This window comes from Hyaloscypha bicolor (genome assembly GCF_002865645.1).
Source record: "Hyaloscypha bicolor E unplaced genomic scaffold K444scaffold_53, whole genome shotgun sequence".
NCBI classification, from domain to species: domain Eukaryota; kingdom Fungi; phylum Ascomycota; class Leotiomycetes; order Helotiales; family Hyaloscyphaceae; genus Hyaloscypha; species Hyaloscypha bicolor.
The window spans coordinates 1,228,431-1,248,303 of NW_020194555.1; the positions used below are offsets into that span (position 1 = coordinate 1,228,431).

The 19,873-nt window shown below is 45.7% G+C and overlaps 6 protein-coding genes and 1 non-coding gene across 7 annotated transcripts; 3 read left to right on the plus strand and 4 right to left on the minus strand.

The window, feature by feature from the left end:
- The first annotated feature begins 2,491 nt into the window (after positions 1-2,491).
- Positions 2,492-4,594, plus strand: K444DRAFT_610449 (uncharacterized protein). The gene is made up of 2 exons (XM_024879750.1): positions 2,492-4,072; positions 4,131-4,594. Exons 1-2 carry the CDS (start codon positions 2,564-2,566, stop codon positions 4,569-4,571), a joined length of 1,950 nt encoding a protein of 649 aa, XP_024739276.1. The 5' UTR covers positions 2,492-2,563; the 3' UTR covers positions 4,572-4,594.
- A 3,762-nt stretch (positions 4,595-8,356) lies between these two features.
- K444DRAFT_491252 (uncharacterized protein) lies at positions 8,357-9,191 on the minus strand (the record flags this gene model as incomplete). The annotated part of the gene is made up of 2 exons (XM_024873207.1): positions 8,357-8,693; positions 8,758-9,191. Coding segments are annotated over 2 exons (771 nt in total), but the record flags the coding sequence as incomplete, so codon positions are not given.
- A 526-nt stretch (positions 9,192-9,717) lies between these two features.
- Positions 9,718-11,402, plus strand: K444DRAFT_585513 (uncharacterized protein). Its single transcript, XM_024877927.1, has 2 exons — positions 9,718-10,740; positions 10,815-11,402. Exons 1-2 carry the CDS (start codon positions 9,884-9,886, stop codon positions 11,263-11,265), a joined length of 1,308 nt encoding a protein of 435 aa, XP_024739278.1. The 5' UTR covers positions 9,718-9,883; the 3' UTR covers positions 11,266-11,402.
- Positions 11,403-13,829: 2,427 nt separating this feature from the next.
- Positions 13,830-14,237, minus strand: K444DRAFT_340625 (uncharacterized protein). Its single transcript, XM_024872022.1, has 2 exons — positions 14,081-14,237; positions 13,830-14,029 (listed from the first exon to the last, which is right to left on the minus strand). The coding sequence occupies exons 1-2, from the start codon at positions 14,162-14,164 to the stop codon at positions 13,901-13,903; spliced, it is 213 nt and encodes a 70-aa protein (XP_024739279.1). The 5' UTR covers positions 14,165-14,237; the 3' UTR covers positions 13,830-13,900.
- Positions 13,976-14,109, minus strand: K444DRAFT_t16. The gene has a single exon. It is a non-coding gene; the product is annotated as a tRNA-OTHER (tRNA).
- Positions 14,238-14,474: 237 nt separating the features above from the next.
- On the minus strand, positions 14,475-16,341 carry K444DRAFT_585514 (acetyl-CoA acetyltransferase; the record flags this gene model as incomplete). Its single annotated transcript, XM_024877928.1, has 8 exons — positions 14,475-14,693; positions 14,737-14,952; positions 14,998-15,127; positions 15,172-15,283; positions 15,330-15,476; positions 15,520-15,759; positions 15,805-15,909; positions 15,954-16,341. 8 exons carry the CDS (start codon positions 16,339-16,341, stop codon positions 14,475-14,477), a joined length of 1,557 nt encoding a protein of 518 aa, XP_024739280.1.
- Positions 16,342-18,919: 2,578 nt separating this feature from the next.
- Positions 18,920-19,637, plus strand: K444DRAFT_661563 (uncharacterized protein; the record flags this gene model as incomplete). Its single annotated transcript, XM_024886606.1, has 3 exons — positions 18,920-18,946; positions 18,996-19,356; positions 19,412-19,637. The coding sequence occupies 3 exons, from the start codon at positions 18,920-18,922 to the stop codon at positions 19,543-19,545; spliced, it is 522 nt and encodes a 173-aa protein (XP_024739281.1). The 3' UTR covers positions 19,546-19,637.
- Between the last annotated feature and the right edge of the window lie 236 nt (positions 19,638-19,873).

Consider the following 19,873-nt stretch of genomic DNA (forward strand, 5'->3'; position numbering starts at 1 on the left):
TGAATGGCTTACTAGCTACTATATTAGGCCTAGATCTGTCTTTTCTAATCCTATAGATATTCTATAAGTCTATAAACCTATATATCTCGTTTTGGATCCGCTATATATAAAGTACTAGTAGAGTAATCCGGTCCTATAAATATTAGTAATTATAATTCCCGGTATAGGCTAGTTCCTAAAAGTAGTTCTATATATACTAATTAGAATTAGTTATATAATCCGGTACTATAATACTAGACCTAATAGCCTTAATAAAAAGCAGTATAATTATTAGTACCCGATACTCCCTTCTAATAATAGAAAGAATAAGGAGTAGATATAGGGAAACGGAATTACTTATATATTACTAGTATAGCTAGCTCTTCTAAAGCTTCTGCTACCAGGATTTAATCCGCTAATTCTCGGTACTTTTCCTAGAAATAAAGTAGTTCTCTATATATATAACTAACGGATTAGCTATCTGCGAGAATGCAAAGTATGCTTCGGTAATAAGGGGGAGTTTAGAGCCTTAATTAGCCCTAAAGAAGTAAGGGCAGTAGCCTATTTGAGTATAAATCTAAAGATATTACTATATAACCGAATAGGTAGTCTAATTAGAGATTCTAATATATATCCAGATAATATTATATAAATAAGTATTAATATAAGTATATATCTCGATCCTAAATAGTAATAGCTTATTATATCTATTAATTAACTAAATCTAGTCTGGCCCAGGTATAATATATTCTCCCTTCTTGGATTATATCCGTTATATTCGTAGTATAATTACCTCGGGATCCAGGAGTTATAATATTATATATAAGCTTTCCCTATAGATAATAAAATATATTAGTAAATAAGGCCCTAACCTTCTAAGCTAGGGCAAAATAGTAAAGTATAAAAAGACTAACCGGGTTACTAGTAAACCTTATTAACGGAAATATATATATAAATACCGCCGTCTATAATTTATAACCCGCCTATTATTTAGCTTACTCTATAGTATTATAAATAGTTACTCGTCTATTACTTGCCTGTCTATTATAGTTATGCGGCAAATGAGACCAAGCTTCTTATATATATGAATGACTCTAGTAATTAAAGCTATATAACCGTAATTCTCAAGATCCTTAAGCATTTCCTTATCTATATCTCCCAGATAATACAGGATTATAATCTATATATAAAGAAAAGGCATATCTGCTATTTAAGTATATATTTAGACGTTCTATTCTTATAGTCGCCGTTAGACCATATACGGATTAACTAAGATTCCATATAAATCTTTTAATCTATTTGCAATTTCTTCTTAATTAATATTCGTACGAGCCCATTTAGTAATAGCTTTATAATATAGTAATAGATTTATTAAAAGTTATAGTATTATTTTAATAAAATCCACTAAGTTATTTTAATAGGGATTAAGTTCAGGGTATGCTTTACTATTGCGACGTACTTTTTAGTAACGTAAGCGCTAAAAAACTCGAGTAACGTTACCCCTATATAATTTTATTAATTAATTGCCAAAAAAAAGTAATTAGCTAGCTTCTTAGTTATTTTAATAGTTTAATTTTCTTATTTCTAACCTCGGGAACGTTAAGGAAGTCATTAGACCCTATTAATAGCGTTATCCTAGAAGGGCTTATAGCCTGTGGTTACCTGACCATAGTAATTTATAATAAATACTCAATTTTATATTATACTACCCGGCCCAATTTTGGCACGATTTCACGCGGTAGTATGGGCTCTCACTTCGTTAATTAGACAAGCAAGCAGCCTTACTATTATTGCGTTATCCAAGCCGAAAGTCACGTGTGGGTGCTATACCCCTAATTAGGGAATTCTGCCTTGGGGAGGGAGGGGGAGGGGGGGGGGGGGAGGGGGGGGGGGGGGTGTGCGGGGCGCCAGTGCGAAAATCAGAAAATCAGAAATCACTTTTCGCTTTCTCGGATTTGTCCGCTAGCTAGCTGTGGGCCTCAGTAGCAAGGCTAAGATTACGCAAATTCTCGCTTAAGGGATTTGGACGGTTTTTTTCGCCCGTCGCCTTCGTACGGCTGTTGCTAAGGACCCTTATATTTAGCCAAGAATCGATACAGTATCGTAAAAATCGATTCCTTATGATTCCAGCATCCATTCTTATCGATACTGCTTGTCGGGTATTAAAGCCGAGCCTGCCGATATCTTCCGCCGCTGGTTTTCGCATGTGCTCTTTCTTTGTCCAGATGAAAAGTGCGTGTGACTTTCTTACAGACTTGGCCTTTTCCCATGCCATAATTTCAGTTCGTCGCAATCAGGGTATGAGGATTGCTTTTTCCGCTCGCTGTCAATAATTGAAAATTGTGGCTTGGGCAAAGCAATGATTCAATTGGTTCCAAAATTGTTGTTGTGGCACTAACAGCTGTGCGGCTGAGATCCCACAAAATATCCCTCATATTTTCTCAAGACACGTCGTTTCAGTCATTTCTAAAGTTATTTTCCTCGAACTTTGCTGTTTAGATCACTAAAATCCGCACGATGGTTGCTCGAATATACCACTGAGAACAAGAAAATAATTTCTTGCACTCCGAAACTCCTCGTTGAGATGGGCGCCCCGACAGCTTTGTCTATCTTGCTCGCAGTTTGGATTCCAATAGCAGTGCAAGCCCAGAATTCCACGTCGTCAAGTTCGAATAATGTCGTTATGAAGATTGGTTGGCAGGACAGTCCAAACCAGCGTGGAACTCTGACGATTCTTTGGAGCTGTCTCTCGACCATCATCGCTTGTACGTGGACGATCCTGCACCTCAATGTTCCCGGAACCAGCGAAACAACCGGGTGGAAAATCTTACGGAAGGCGAAATGGATGCTCGTCACGATTCTATTTCCCGAGTTCCTCTTCTCCAAAGCTTTGTGTGAGCTTCAGATGGCTGTTGATGACTTGCATGCCATGACCGAGAAGAAGAAATTGCTTGGGAGCAAATTGCCATGGCAAGTGGACTTTGGCAGCCACTCACAGATCTTGTATAATTTGTCCCATTTCTTTTCGAAGGGTCCAGATGCCAAGCTCAGCGATTTTAAAGAGAAAAAAGCAGAAACCAAGGAAGGCCAGGTCCAGAAAAGCGATAAGCATAATCGAAAACAGACGGGGGCAGTATACCCAAGCCCGAACTCCCATGATCCCCAGGATTGGACTCAGAAGGAAAGGACATGGACCCTTGCTCATTCTTATTTCGCAAATATGGGCGGGTTCCAGCGATATTATCCGCGAACAAAGACACTTCTCCGCAAACGAGGAAGCTCTTGCGAGGAAGAAACACCGAACCCAATCACAGCTTACGCACTTGTCAACTGTTGCGTTGGATCGGACCATGATCCACTTCCCGACTTGTATCTCGAGAAAGACGACATCGATGACAAAGCCAAAGCCGACTGGTTCTTGAAGTCTATTGCCATCGCGCAGATATCATGGCTCCTTCTCTCGGTGATAGTCCGAGCAGCAACACACATGCCTATCACTCAGCTCGAAATCTGCACATCAGCCTTCAGTCTCCTTGCCATCGCCACCTACATTGCAAATTGGTCGAAGCCGAAGGACGTCGGTACCCCTGTTCGATTCAAGATCGCCGCAGATACTTACCAATGTGAAGCGTGGAAATATTACGGGGAGCCGTACCTCCGACGTTTGTATTGGCCATCTCAGAGCGGGAAACATGATATAGATGGTCCTGTAGTCAAGCCTCTGCCGGAATGCAACCGCATCGAGAATGATTTCGTCAGGCTGGAGGGATTCATCCCTCCGATGAATATCACTATGGCTATTTCGACGGCGATATTTGGTGGCCTTCACTGTCTAGCTTGGAATTTCGCCTTTCCGACTAAGACTGAGATGATGATCTGGATGGCTGCTAGTGTGTTGTCTGCTACCATCCCTCTTGCTACCTTGCTGGCAAACATCATTGTAATCGGGCGGATCCACAAGACGCTCTCTGAGTTTAGCTTAGAAATGTCGGAGAAAATCAGCAGCTTTGAAGCGCCAGAGAAAAGAGTATCTGCAAAACCATCTTCCAACCCTCCCCCGTCTCTGTCGAAATTACAAAGGGGCCACTATACGGTACGTGCTTCTCCTATCGACTGCGTGTTGGGGACAGTCCTCTAACAGAGCTCCGCAGCAACTGGCAACAGATCTATATACATTTTACTACAACCTGACAAACTTCATCCGCGGGAGAATTCGGCTTGACTCGGTTTTCTCATCATATGCGCAATTCGAGAAGTTTCCTATTCTTTATAGCTCGGCTCTCATCCATGCCTTGCGGCAAAACCTCTTATCATTAGGTCTCGAACGGTTCGAGATCGATTTCTTACTCTCTTTCATGAAATCAAAAGAATCGAAAAAGTACATGGATAAGTATATGGATGATAATAGAAAGGCACTCAAGGCCGCTATTGAGCTCCCCGATACTGCTGCCAGAGTCGTGACCTCGATTGGTGGGATATTGTATGCTTCGGCGCGCTTGATACTTCTGTCTTTGGCGTTTTGTGCTCTGCGATATGTTCCTGAAGATGTTTATACTACCAGCTGGACGAGATTTCTACCTAATATTTCGTGAACGAAAGCGTTAGAATAAAATTCCTCCATTACAGTTGCTTAAATTTGAGTTGCACGTGTAATACAAGTTCAGGATGGAGTTTAAGGGCCACCAAGTGGCACTTCGCGGATCTTTTGGCGTACCAAGTTCTGAATCGCTTCTTCCATGACGCCGTGTAAGTTCTTGGAGTGGCATCTATTGCAAAACGCTGTGAACAATTTTCCGAATATCAACGTTCTTCGAGAAGTTTCTATCCCTTCGTCCGCTGAGACATTGCCACATTAGCGGCCGCACATGAATATCCCTAATTTGGATTATGTTTTGGCCGAATTAGGGATATTCATGTGCGGCCGCTAATCTGGCAATGTCTCAGCGGACGAAGGGATACGCCAGGTAAATTAGGTTACTCACAGACGAACGGTGAGTAACCTTACCGCTAAGCCGAAAATATGAAGACAGGTTCATAGATGCCTATAAATTAAGGCTGAAAAACTGTACAGGATGAGTAAAATTAATCAATCCCCGCTGCCTTTCCTCCCAGCGCAACCATTTGTTTTACTTTCTCTTCCACCTTCAAAATACTCTCTCGCAGCCACGTCGTTGATCTTTTTTAATTATAGATTGAACTTTCGATCAAAACTTTGCACATTTTCGACGGCGTACACATCTAGCAAGCCTAAGTTCTCACTATTCGGCCTCTTATTATAGTATTTATAATATATAATCAATTTTCATATAACTCGTTTTCTAAAGAGTTAATTATAAAGTTGTGACGGCGCTGGCTAGGCTTATAAGGGGGGTGGCTGTCACATGACTGGTTTCATCTAACTAGCCCGCGTTTCAGTGGTTTTAGCTAGTATTTCCCTCCTTTTATCCTCTCTCTCCCTCCCTCCCTCTCTCTCCTTCTTCTCTTTAGCTTAGTATTCTCAATATATGGGATTCTCTCGGATCTTTGAGTCTTGGCCATTGCCTTGATCCCGCCGTCACAAAAGTTAAAGATTTGAGTATTCATAAAGCCCCCAAAACATGGCCGACATTCGCATTCTGTATCATTCTCCAACTCTCGGTCTATGAATGCATGCTCCAAAACTAACGTCCTTCCCTCGGTTCTCGAATTTCGGGTAAACATTTGGTCTATCGGAGCTCTTATCGTGTTCGTTTGGCGCTAGAGATCCCCTCCATCTTCGAGGAGCTCACTTCAGATACACTTCCGTTTTTCTTGGAGCAGCGGAATAGAGGTGGAAAGTCGGTCACCCTGGTCAGTATTCTGGGGATTGAGGATGTGCAATAGGGGGTGATGTGGCATTGAAACTCATTGACTCAATGACTTTTATGAATGCGGGCAGAGGATTAACTGCTGCACAGTGTCTGCACTAAGCATGAATGTCAGAAGTATGACTATAATAAGGATTATATCCGTACTCCCGCTGGCCTCAGAGAATTAAGAGACCTCAAGGCCTGCATATCCTAAAGTCTATCTTGAAAGGACGCCCAAGCTCAGTATCTATCCTGTCCATCATCCTGTTGACTTCTTCTGCACGTGTGCCCTGGTTCCAGAACGACATGTCTCCATGTTGTGTCCGCATGCCTGCTTGGTCAAGATAGGAAATATCAAACCGCCCTCCAAAGAGCCAGTTGATATTAGAGATAAGCTGAGAACAAGGCATATCATCATAAGGGTCATCTCCACGAAGGACTAACCCATTTTGTCGGTTCATCCAAGCTTCCTTTAACCTAGCAGACCAATCACATTCCCGGTAGTGATCGAGAACGATTTCTGAACGAATCTCCTCTGCTTTGGGTGTAATCTGCGCTCCGTTTGAAATCAAAATTCTCCATGTTAGTACGTTGCCGAACTCTAGAGCCTTGACTAAATCGTTGTCTAGCGAAAGTGACCCGGATTTCACCATCATTTCAATCATTGCCTCGTAATCTCTTATCAGGTTTTGCTGCACCAACTTGCGATTAAACCTGTATGTGGAGACCACCTTAGACTTCTCGTTCTGTCGCATCGTCTCGTGCTTCCATAACACGACCCAGGCCAAATGACTGCCTACATGTTCGTCGTAGTCCCACCGCCAGTAACCTTCAAAAATAACAAAGAATATCCCCGTCAAGAGAAACTTCCACGATGAAGATGGATCGATATTTTCTCGAAGGTTATGCAAGAGGAACCGTACCACTTTTTGGCTTCTGGCAATGAGTGCGATGGGGAGTATTGACATTTTTCTGTCTTCCAATGTCCTATATAGTTCGATATCTTCTCTTCTCCTATGCATTTGGTGGAAGCCTGGTTGCAAGAAAAAAGTATATGGGGGTCCAAGTAGTCCAGGTCCTTTGCCACACTCATCTTGATCCAACAACCATTGTATAGCTTCAGTGTTGTCAGCAGCTAGTGCCAAGAACACCAAATCGTCCATTGGATGTAAGATTACATCCTTCCCAGGGTTTAGAAAAGCTAGAAGGCGGCCGATGTCTTGGAGCATTTCGTACCTCCATCGTAGAGCGTAATTTGGGAGCACCTGGCTGGATTGGCTGAAACCGATGGACCAAGACAGGAGTTCGCTGGTTGTTGCCGTGCAATAGCCTACAGCTATTCTCGACAAAGCGTATTTGGAGTGAGGACTCCGATCATTCCAGTCAATTTCAACCTCATCCTGGGTCGGCAAGGTGTCCTCGGAGTGAGAACTCTGATGATCGGAGTCAATTTCGTCTTTACCATCTCTCAGCAGAGGGGGTAACCTGGAGTGAGGACTCCGATGATTGCAGTCAGTTTCATCTTCATCCTCATTATTCGGAATGTGGACGGGTTCAAGAAGCTTTTGCCAGTTCGTTTTCATTAATATTGGCCAATGGAAGGCAACCAGCAACCAGCACCACAAGAAGTATGTTTTCAGCGCAGAGACACTCCATGAGCGGAATTTCTTCCAAGCAAATTCATTCTCGAAGGCTTGACTCCATGGAGGCCCGAACCCAGTCTCGCCTCCTAAATTCTCGAGATCTGATAATGCCTTAGCAGTGGTAATAGCAAGCCCCAAAGTTCCGGAGTCCTCATTGATAGCTTCTCCATTCTCCTCAAGAATCTGTTGGCATATGGCAAAATATTTGGCACACAAGGTATGGTTTTGGCGGCTGACTGAAAGCAACAGAACTAGGCCCCAAAGTGTGCTAATGTCCTTGGCCAGTCCTTCGAATCCTGCCTGTAACATGATCGCTGTTAAAACGGTTGTGAACTCGTCCAAATTACGTTCGCTAGAGAAAGTAATTTGATGACCCTCAAATATCAGCTCTAACATTGAGAAAACGGGGACAACTCCTTTGTGTCTCGTAATTCCAATGCCAGGGTGGGGTCGCGGCTTGGGATCATGAGAGCCTGGGGATCCATAATGTCCTTCAACACACACAAAGGAGCAAATTAACATATCCATATCTATCTCAAATTCACAAAGATCTAGACCTTTTTGATTCTGGGCAACAATCCTAGCTTGCAAGCAGTTGTGATTCACTAGAATCAAGATGACGCAGTCTTGAGTTTTTGACGGTTCGTTTCGCCCTATGTATGAACCAAAGCCCTGCCATATTGCTGTATCTGTTTCTGTCGCCCAGATGACTCCAGCCGGGGAGTTTCCAGACCCAACTTTTGGTTGCACTGCTGTATGTGACGAGTCCGGCCAGAGTTTGAGATCTGATGTTTTGACGCGTTCAAGATTTGGCCTCCGGTATCCGAGTTTCTCAATTGATTCCAGCTCGGACTTGACAGCCTCTGCGAGTATCTCAACATCTGAGTACTCGTTGTTCCAGAATTGTCTCTGGGGATGTTGAGGAAAGATGTCGATCAAGATAAAAGACGCTTTCAGGAGGTCCGCGAACGCTTGAGGTGGAATGATCTTCGTATCTGAATCGGTGTACAAGGTGCTTTGCGCCTTCAGCAACCACCATCTCCCTGCTTGAATCCATTCATCGAAACCAATTGCAACCCATCGACGCGAAACTTCTGCTTCTTTCATGAAGGCTTTTGATAACAAAGCCTGATAGCTCTTTTCTGTAATGCCACTTAATTTCGGGTTGCAAATCATGCCTTGAATATTGCCAATACTGTTCAGCATTCTGTCATTGAGGCGCTCGATCCGCTCTAGTGATGAGCTGTAATGCATTAGCTCAAGCCATCATGAGAGCGATTGTAAATATAGAACTGGGAGCGACGCACTTTCCTGCTGATGTGAGAAGCAGATTCATTGTTGTGTTGTGTCTTGTGATCTTGGTCCTCAGCGCATCCACCGACTTCACTTCCAACGAAAATTTGACTCTGTCCCAGATCCGTTTTCCCTTCTCCTTAGACCCCAAAGCAGTAAAGTCATGTTTCTTCGCAAATGCCTCGAGCTCTTTCAGCGTGGCATTGGCCTGCGTCAAGACCTCCTCTACCATTCTCATTCTGGTTTCTCCAGCTCGAACCAGTGTAGAATTTTCATCTTTGACCTCTTGGGTGAGCAAGTCGATAGAGAGCGCAAGGACGCCGATTTCACTTTTGAGGAGTTTAAGCTCTTCTGGTGCGCCTCGTGCGACAAGATATATATCCTTGTAGAGCTGATGCGCAAGGCTGGCGGTCGCGACGAAGTCGCCGAGGGTGAGATTGAGCGACATGCTAAATGGCTTTAATAACGATCGCAGGGTGGCCACCGGTGCATAACATATAGGCAAAGAACAGCGTGTAGTCGAGATTTATTGTGAGAAAGTGAAAGTTGCACAAGGATTTTGAAGGACAATTTTCGATCATCTGACTAAACTCAGCCACCACCTTCCACCCTAGATCAACTGAGAGCTGATCTACTGAAGCAGTGCCCAATCACAGATTTGAGCGGCAACTGTGGCTTCATGTCCAACCCCAACGGGGAAAATACTAATGCTGAATGAAGATTTGGAAAATTCGGTCATAAGGGCGGAGTAAGTAGTGAAAGTACATTTTTGACTGCCAACTCTTAGTAGTCACCTTTGTGCCAAGTTCTTAAGGAAATTGCCTCTTCTGAATTCATGTTCGTGACTGAGACATTTGCCACTGTGGCCATGGTCGTCAGTGGAGTCGCGAGCCGAATTTAGCCTTGCAAGGCGCCTTCTACGAAAAGCCGTTCATCAAAAGTCGCAAATCGTAAGTTCGCTTGGTCTTTTGATCCTTGTGGCTTTCTGTGATCTTCTGATCCTTACGGCTTTCCGTAGGCTTTCCGACATCTCGCCTTTCCCTCCACTGGTGCTCCGACGCTCCGTGCTCAGAACTGCAGGTAGCAAGTGCTTACCTCACTTTTCGACGCTCAAAAGAACATCTTCAGCCTCGCCCCACCATGCGCAAGATCTTCTATCCAATCTTCACGTCCAAAATGTCCTCCTCCTCCATTAACATGAATCCCTCCTTCCTATTTTCCCTCCAACTCACAACCTCAATCCTCACCCTCGGCTTCGTCACCCCCTCCTCAATTTTCCGTTTCGCAGCACTGCCAATCCAACTCGCACTCTGGTACCTCACCTTCCAAACCTCAAGCGAATACATGAGAGTATCGTGGTCTCAGATTTACAACGCCTCATGCTTCATTTTGTTCGTCATGAACTTTCTGGAGATGTCCCTCCTCCGAAAATGGAGTTTCGAAGCCAACGGGCCGACGTTACACCCCCCGTCCGCACAACCTCTTCCCCTAACCCACTCCAACGGCAAATCGTCCACAAAAGCAGGCAGCAAGGTCCAAGACACGATCCTCAACCGTCTAAAATTCGGCTTGAATTCCACCTTCAGCCTCCGCGACCTCAACACACCCCACGAACAACGCGCCGTCCCTCCGTTCTCCACCACAAACCCCGCATACGTCCCCTCAAAGTCGACTTTCCTTTTGAGCACCGCTCTGCGCTTCGCAATAACATACCTGTTCCTCGACCTCGCCGAATCTCTGCCTCCTCCCCCCTCAACTGCGCCCTTCTCAAGCTCCAAAGTCCCAGTCTTCACCCGTCTGCGAGAGATGACAGGAGAGGAGGTCGCGACGAGGATTGGCACTAGTGCTATGGTGTGGATGGTCACCTATTGTTTGATCAGTTGTTACCTCGGATTCCAATCCTTTATCCTCGTCGGCACTAATCTCACGCCCGTATCCTCCTGGCGGCCACTCTTCGGTTCATTTTCCAACTCGTACACCCTACGGGGATTCTGGGGGTAGGTCTCCCTTCTTTCTTCTCCTCTCTTCTCCCTTGCCTTTTTGGGGGCCATCGGCGCTGACTGAGAAATAGTAAATCATGGCATCAGTTGTTAAGGAAACCGTTGAATAATCCCACGATTTGGTTTGTGGAGAATGGCCTGGGGTTAAAGAAGGGCTTGGTGGCAAGGTACCTGAAGATTTTCGTAACCTTCTTCCTCTCCGGCTTCATACACCTCCTCGCCGACCTCGCAGCGGGTATCACCTTCTCTCAATCCGGTGCTCTGAGATTCTACTGTGTCCAAGTCCTCGGCATCATTCTCGAAGACGGCGTCCAGGAAATTTATCGGAGAGCAGGTGGGAAAGAGGGGAAGGTATGGACGAAAACCGGAGGTTTTATTTGGGTGGTCGCGTTTTTGCTGTTCTGGAGCAGTCCGTCTTGGTTCTGGCCGCAGGTTTACAGAGCTGGGACAAGAACGGAGGGGGAGGTGAGGGCGTATGGGAAATTGGCTCCTTTTACTGTGTTTGGACGGTTCTTGGGTTGAGAATGAGATGTTGTCGTCATACAGATGTAAATAGATAAGTAGAAGCTAGAGTAGATACGATACACACCGTGCTGGAAAAGTAGAGTTTAGAGGTATGAATCAGTTATAGTTCGCTACATTGCCTGTTGGTCGGGGATAAAACTCAAACGTGAAAATCGTTGTTTTGTTTGCGACGAGCACTGCTTAAATTAACAAATTATATAGTCTCTCTTAACTGCTATTAAGTTACAGTGCGATCTTAGTACAAAAGGAGGGGAAATGTGCCTGCCCTGGGCGGTAGAGGTAAGGCTTAGAACCCCCAGAATTATCCTAATGTCTAGTTTTTACTCATACACCACTTAGCCGACATCTCCCCCGTCGATCCACCATCCATTGAACGATGCGTCTCCACGTTAATTTTCGCAGGCCCGAGAAAGAATAGATCTCCAAGCTGGGCGTTGACGTCAATCAAGCCAATCATCTGGGACGTATCCCTCTTCATACACATTGCGGCAAAGGATGGTATGATGCCTTTCTGTCAACGCAGCTGCTAAAGCACACTCGGTGGATATTAGAGCAAACCACAAACTCCGATACGGCTGATGCGGAGGGCATCAGGCCGTTGTATCTCGCATCGATAATGTCTGAATACTTTGTGAAGGAACTACTCGCTTTTGGTGCTGATCCTGCAAGTACAATTCATGAGGGTCTTACTCCGTCTTGCAGCTCGTGGTAGAGAGAGCAACGTGGTGTGGTCGTTAACTTCGAACCTCACCAAAACACTGGATACCGAGAAGCAGATCGCAAAAGGGACGTAACACCTAAACGCCAAAGACGAGGCCAGCCGTTCTTCTTTACGAAGATCACGGCATAAAGTGACAGGATTACAGGGCATTTAGGCCCTTGGCATTCCCCAGGGCATAATTTAGGGGTTAGGCCCGCTATAAAACCCTATGGCTCTAAGCCGTACGCCTTAAGCAAATCTCAAGAGGCGCTATAAGATATTCGCAAGGTATGAGAAGATCTTAAAGGGTAAATAGTATTACTAGAAAAGTAATAATAGCGCTTTAACGCTAAATAGGTAATTACTATAGGGCTCTTTAGTGAGGAATCTCTTATAAGTATAGGGGATAAGCCCTAAAAAGATATGGTATCCCTTGCCCCCGACTTATAGCGTGTTTTTAGGCAGTGGCCTAGAATTATAGGGCAATTTACTAACCGAGTGCGCTAGAGACAGATACTGAAGTGCCGTTAAAGCACATATGCCCTGTAATCCCGCCACTTTATGCCGTGATCTTCATACATTAAGCCTGCCGCTCTGGTCGGTACGAGACTGTTTCATTACTCTTGGATGCTGGTGAAGATTCCAAATCCATCGATTACGATGGTATGGCCCTTCTGATGCCTGCGCAGAGTTTGAAGATGAGCAGCAACTTTGGTCGGAAGGTCGGAAGCCAGAGTACACTGACTAGGATAGCTTTTTTAGAAAACTGCTATATCCAAAGATTGGGATCGTGTTGGTGTTGGTTGCTACAGTTCCCACGGCAAGCTGCGTCCTTGGGTTTTGCCTGGCAAAGCAGCAATTGCCGCCTTTCAGAAGATCTCTCACGGACCTTGGACTGAAGCTTCCACAGGCATAAGGTCACCCCATGACACTACTCGGCTTGAAGAAATTCTCCAAATGCTATTCGAGACTACCTTGAAGAGAGAGAAGGGTATCTAGTCTATGTCCACTGCCCTTGATTGATGTGTTGATCGTTGCAGGACGAATGGTCATACGTACACTTTAAGGACCTGCAACCAACCCAGAAGTTATCATGCAGCAGCTTTAAATCAAAGATGACTCCCACAGCCTTCACAAATAAGATCAATCTCTTCGGAGATTGAGCAGGAACTGTGAGAAGAATTGGATCCGGACAATGACTAGCTTCAAGGGAGGAATACGGCACTTCACGAACTTGCTTGGGAAGGCATTGGTGGGCTGTGGCGAAAGGAATTCTATACCTAATGGCACCGGGGGCGGATTCGGAGCAGCGTAATGAGGAAGATAATACACCTCGACAATATGGAAAAGCTCCGTGCTTCGGAAGCATTTTTGGGAAGGAGGTAGAAGAAGCACTCAATAAATTGTGAGGCCCTGGATTCTTCGAGGTAATGGATGGGTTACGGACTATGGATTGAACACTGTTTGTGGATGTTATTACTTTTCCGCCGCAACTTCTGTCTAGCTGTCGTGTTCAGAATGCTCTCCCTCCCTCCGTGAAAATTAGCTAGTTGGGAAATTGCATACCAAACGGGAGCTACCCTTCGTCTTCCCACCACTATTTATTACTATTTTTTAATAAATGTGTCCAATGGATGTATAACTCGTACTTCAAGACCTTAATCTTTTCTTCGCCACTAAACAATGCTGCAAAAGGCCAGCTCCATCATCCGAAACTTGCACCTGACCACATGTCGTGTTTATATGCACCGCTTGTTGACCAGCATCCCTTACACAGCCACCTGCAATGAAACCTCTTCCCTACCGGGCCCTTATTTCTACTTATGATTCGATTTCGGGAAATTTCCGGAAAGATATTAGGTGCAGGTGCTCGCTTAATCTCGCTTGTATTGACACAGAGGGCGGGCACTGCTCAAAAGTGACTCCTAGTGGCTAAAACTTGCAGGGAAAATAATGAAAATTCTCTTCCGAAAAAAATGCAAGTGGCATCAAAAAGAAAGAGAAAACAGCTCCGAGCGTGGGTCGAACACGCGGCCTGAAGATTATTGCTGTTACTGCAATCTGTTCTTCGTTAGTTTGACTTCATTAGAAATTGGATGACAATGAACTGACCTTCCGCTCTACCACTGAGCTATCGAAGCGATTTTCCAAAATCTCCTTATTTAGATACATATGAGTCATTGTTAAATGAGCCATTTTCCTTTTGCCGAACCATTCATAAGCGACGAAAAAGTGGACAAACAAGAATCATGATTGGTTGAGACACAATTTCATCCCCACTAACCACATTGAAAAATTGTTATACAAGAAAAAACATCTCGGAAGCTGAGACCTTCCTGGGAGAAAAGGACTTATGTTCCAATTTGTTATCAGTCATTCAGGCTAATTGATACAGGAGAGGTGTCACAAATCGCACGCAATATCCGAGGCAAGTCACGACAACAGTGTGGCAGGTACACTTCCACATCTTGAATATATCCCCAATAGTTTTATAACATCAAGAGCCTCATAACTTTTTAATCTCGTTAAATATAAATACGTTCCTCCCATCCTCCCCTTTTCTAACAAATCCACTCCTCCCTACCTGCTCCTTCACAGCGCTCACCAACTGCTTCAACGTATTCTCATCCCCTTCATTCGCAAGAAACCGATGGCCGTTCTTCAATCGTCCAACAATATAACCTCGTTCAGGACTCCCGTCACGATTAAATTCAACAGTATACGTCTACAGAGTCAGCCCTACCCTCTACACAAATCAGGAAACTCACCTCAATCACCGCCTCCCGTTCCGCCTTCTCATCCACGGTAGGAACTCGCTGATCGTCCAAAACATTAGGAAGTGGATTAATATCCGGATATGGGGAGTTCCGAGGTTGGTTCGAGAGGCAGACGACGTATTGATAAGTCACCATTCCGCCATTCGCAAGGACCAGCCCGTTTCGAACTTTTCCTTTCCGAAGCTCGCGCACCATTTCGATCAGAGCCTGCATATAGTCAGAAAATTCCAGGAGGGCAGCAGGGACATTTACATGCATGGAATAATTATTTCCTGCTCCTCCGAATGAAGTCAGACCTCCAAGAAGTGTAATGGGTTTGGATTGTTTCGTCATCGGCATGCCGAGATGTTGACATGCGAGTTTTGGTACAATGGGAAAACAACTGGAGGTATTAGAAAGGCTACGAAGTGAGTCGGAAAAATGTACGAGTAGAAATCAAAGATGTCTATCTGTTCTTTTGTGAGTCCCGAGGACTTTAATCCTTCATCAAGTGATTTTGATATGGCGGCGCTCGAATGAAAATTCGGCCGCTCCCAAACTGGAACACATCAATGGAGGTATATGAATTTGATTGTCATACTTACAATTTCTACTGTCGCTCGTCCCTGCTCCACCAAGTGGATATATCCAACGATCTTCGGGAATCCCGAGTTCTCTCGCATAGTCAGTCGAAGTCAGGATACATGCTCCGGCCAAATTGACATTGTTAAATGCGTTCATCAAAAGAGGATCTGTATGCATTAGACTCGTCCAAGAATTCAGGCCGGCACATACATGGAAAACATATCATCCTATTCTTCTTCGAAACAGTACCAATGATCTCTTTGGTCGCAGCAGGCTCACCAAAATTCCACGCCAGCGGATTCTTCTCCGCAACTTTTGCAAAATCCGCATACAGCTCAGCGGACTCGTGATTATTCTCCTTTATCGACTGCCGCCGATGTGCTCTAAATGCATTTTCATACAGCGGATACACGTGAATAGGAAACCCCACAGAATGAAGAGTACCGGGATCTACAAAAGTGAGTGCCGGCTCAATTAATCATCGGGAAATCATACTTTCTCCAAACCTCGAGATATCAGAAACAGACACTCCTTTGCCACTCTCGTCAGACTTCGTCCACCCAGGAGGAGGCAACTTCCCAGCCGCAGCACATGCGCCCACTTCGCACATCAGCAACCCCCTTATCCAACGGAAGCAAACTTACACGATGCCAAAGCCTCCCCACCGGTCACAATCGCCACCTTGCTCTCCCCCAAAGAAATCCTCCTCACTGCCTGATCAAACAACTTCGCCGGCGAATCACCCCCATGATGACTTAACACCTGATACTTCGGCTTGACATCCAACTTCTCAGAAATGAGCCTCGGCAAGTCGGGATAAACCCAGGTCCAGGTGTTGACCACACCCACGCTGTCAATCTTCGACTGCAGCTCTTTCGTTGCGGAAGCAGAGAGATTGGTGTCTTGCATCGCTTTGAGAATGGCTTGGAGCATCAACTGCATCGGCTCAATCGCATCTTCGATTTTCATGGAGCGGTTCTTGATGTCGCCGACCCCCACGACAATGGGTATCGGCCGTCTGGCTGCCGCCATCTTCAGCGGCTGACTGATGCACGAACTTTGGTGGTAATAATTCACGACAACCAAAATGACATGACATATGAAGAAGGAGAGCATACATGAAGAAGAAAGAGACTTACCATACCGTTGAATAGGGTTGCATTCTGGTATGAAGATCCGTTCTAGTCCTCCCACTAATATCGCCATTCGCGAATGGCGGACCTTCGTGACTAACAAGTGTCATTCGCGAATGTAATCTGCCAGTCACGAAGCTGTACGCTAATGTGAGGCCATTCGTGAAGGGTGTAGGCCACCCGGGAATAACCTCACATTAGCCACTGGCCCAGTTAGCAGTTAGTCTAATTAATACACAATTTATAAAGTAGCGGTAAGGCATTCCTAATACTTCGCATCTCCCATATTAATTATAAGTTTAACTCTTCTATCTTTTCCTGTTTTTTATACTATAGCTAAGTAGCTAGATTAAATCAACACTTAATCTTACATACCACTTTTTCGGCACATGCCAACTGAGCAGCCGCATATTCGTGACTGGCATATGCTAGTCAAGAATAGACTTATATACTTTACTAGTATACTAAGTAGGATTCGTGGCTGGCATATGCCAACCGGGAATAATAAGGCCTTCGCGACTGGTAGTCCCTTCGCCTGGTAAGACATTGCCACGCTAGCGGCCGCATAAACGCGGATGACCTGATTCGAGGAGACTGTTGTGGACTGTTGTATTTTAAGCGAACAGGGGATATAAATTCGTCACTGATATACAGTACGTTCTAGTCGCGAGAAGACTAGTAAATTCGCGAATAAATACACCAACTACGAATACTACGCCATTCGCGAATGGGAGGATATTCGTGGTTGGACTAGAACAAATCCTTTACCAGGCCTCGGTTCTCCGCTATCAGCAGATGCTGAAAATCAGGCCTCGGCAGTAGTGCGGGGAGGAGGCCTAGGTCAGGATGCTTCGATAGGTCTTGACAAATCAACAAGCTCGCAATTCCCAGTGGAGGAAATACATCTCGTTGACGAGCGAACAGTCCAGGGTCCCCTCGCTTTGATGTTTTCTATGTGGCACAATGAAAAGGAAAAGGGGCGTTGAGTGTCAGGTTGTTATTCACACCGAACAAAACGACAATGCAAGTAGCAAGGAAGGCCTCACAGCACATGCCGATCAGTTACAGCTGCCGCTCTGGGAGAAGCTGGAAATAAATAGCGCTTTCCATGAGGGGCAAAGCCTACTGAACGGCTGGCTCGGCAGAGATAAGTGCACCTTCCAGGCTTCACTCCGCTGAAACCCTTCCCACCCTTCCCCATCATTTATTCCTTTCTTCCTCATCGTTGGCACTCATCCATTCGAATCAGCTCGGCGGTCCTCGTCACTCGAGAGCACCAATCGACACAACCTCTCTAGAATCTGTCTATTGTCAACTCGATGAACTCGATGGAGCAAGCAGTCGATATGAGTTGAGCGGCAATTTCGCTTGTTAGGGAATCGGGCTTGCAAACATGGGCGGGAACGAGCGGGGCTGGGAGCTTCAAACATACACAACCTCCTCGATCATCGGATGACTTCTTGCGTATTCCCAGTTGTGTGGCATCCATGACCAGTTTCCCTTCAATGAGATAGCTCCTTAGGTTTCAGAATGTCGCTCCAAGTCACATCGTCGCCCGAATGGAGTCAGGTATGGTTGGTGGCTGTCGCCTGAAAAGGAACCCTCCCCTCCCTTACCGCTCCCGCTGAGAATTCTATCCCACTTTTCCGTACTGCGATCGAAAATTCTGGCTGCTATCACCATTGGCTTGAGGTTGCCTTCAGAATCTGCGTGGAAAAAAGCAAGCAGAGGCCAGCGCCAACGTCCAGGGGCCGAAGGAATGGCCAGCGAGATGCCCTTGGCTTCAAATACTCGTGCAACCCCAACTTTCTTAGAGATCAACTCGGCGAGGCTCTGTGGCGATGGAGCAGCTGCTCAAACGCAGGGGCTAGTATATAAGGGAATGCTCTTTCTCTCGCAAGGTATTATGATAAGCCTTGCTACGCCGGAAGCCAACCCACTCTGGATTTACGGCTCAGGTTACCCGAGAACCACCGGCAATACTCCAGGGGAAAGCGGCAAGCTGTCCTAATCTCTTTATGCCAGCAACCTGGTGATCAAGCTGCCCCGTAGATCACGCTCTCAACTTCACTTAGCGACACGATGGGCTCCTACAGTCATTGTTTCCCTTCAGAATCTCACATTACACTTGTAGAGAAGGTCATCGGGCTGAATTCCAATGCTGGATTGTCCGAGGATTGTCCGAGGATTCCCTCAAGACCCTCGCTTACAGTCCGAGCCATGCTCCCAAGAAACTCTGGATTGATCGTATTGTTGGACCTTTTTGCGCTAAGCCCTCCGCCAATAACGAAGGTGAAAAGACTCAGACACGCGAAACATCCGAGGTATATTGATTGGTCTCATTGTGTAGGACTATCCTTGGATGGAGATTATTTTCGCCTCAACTTCAACAACGTCACCCCGCAATGTGCATCATATCACTTGTGCCATGGCCAGAGCTAACCAGGATCCTTTCAGGTCGGTAACAGCCTCTCATCATGGCCCTGCCCATGTATTCTGCCTGTGTATGTTGTTTCGAACCCACAAGATGCAGAAAAGCACTCTATTACGAAGATCTCGAAATTCGCCATCGACACTGGCAACCTGCAAGGCAATATTGTGTCACGAGACTTCGTGGAAAAAGTTCCCGACTTGCCTTCGTCAAGTTTTGAAAAGCTGACTAAAGAAGAAGAGAGTCGAGGTACCGGCATAACAGGAGAGTCACACATACCGCTAGGTGCCATTCAGTTAACTTGGTACCACAAGAACAGCACTCGCGTGTTCCGCGATATGCAGTTCTTTAGTCTCGCCAGCCCGCATTGCGATCTAATCATCGGCGCTTGGTCAATTCAGAAGGAAAAGATCCTCGACATTCCATGCCTGGCAGTGAAGAGACCTAGTATTATAATCTTGCCGAACTGGCCTCGCCATAAAGGTATGTTCGCTATCATTCACGTCCTACTCCCTCATATGGCTGACCAACCGCCAAGATGAACCGGATCTAGATGAGCTGAACCACATCGACGGCAATATCAAGACGTGTGAGAGGAGAGCAGAAACAACAGGGACGAATGTGACCCTGGGACAGCAAAGTGGAATGCTCGAGACAAAATATACGAAATAAAGTCAAATGAAGTCGACGTTGTCGGATGGCTCATTCAAGTCTGCGACATTGCCATTGCTCTCAAAAAGAGACAGTACCTTAATACTTCCGAGGTCACTGAGATCTGAGGCGAAATCGATAAACGCTGGAAGGATGTCAGGTCAGAGGTCCGGGTCGAACTGGACCCATAGTACCGGAAGCTCTTGTAAGTCAAGGCGCTTCGGCTTGTCGACGGTCGCGGCGCTGGTAAGTCGAGTTGTTCCCAGCTGCCTCCATAGCATTTGCCCAACAAACTACGCACACCGCAGGCGCTCACCTTCTTTTAGTCAAGACTTGAACGATAATTCTT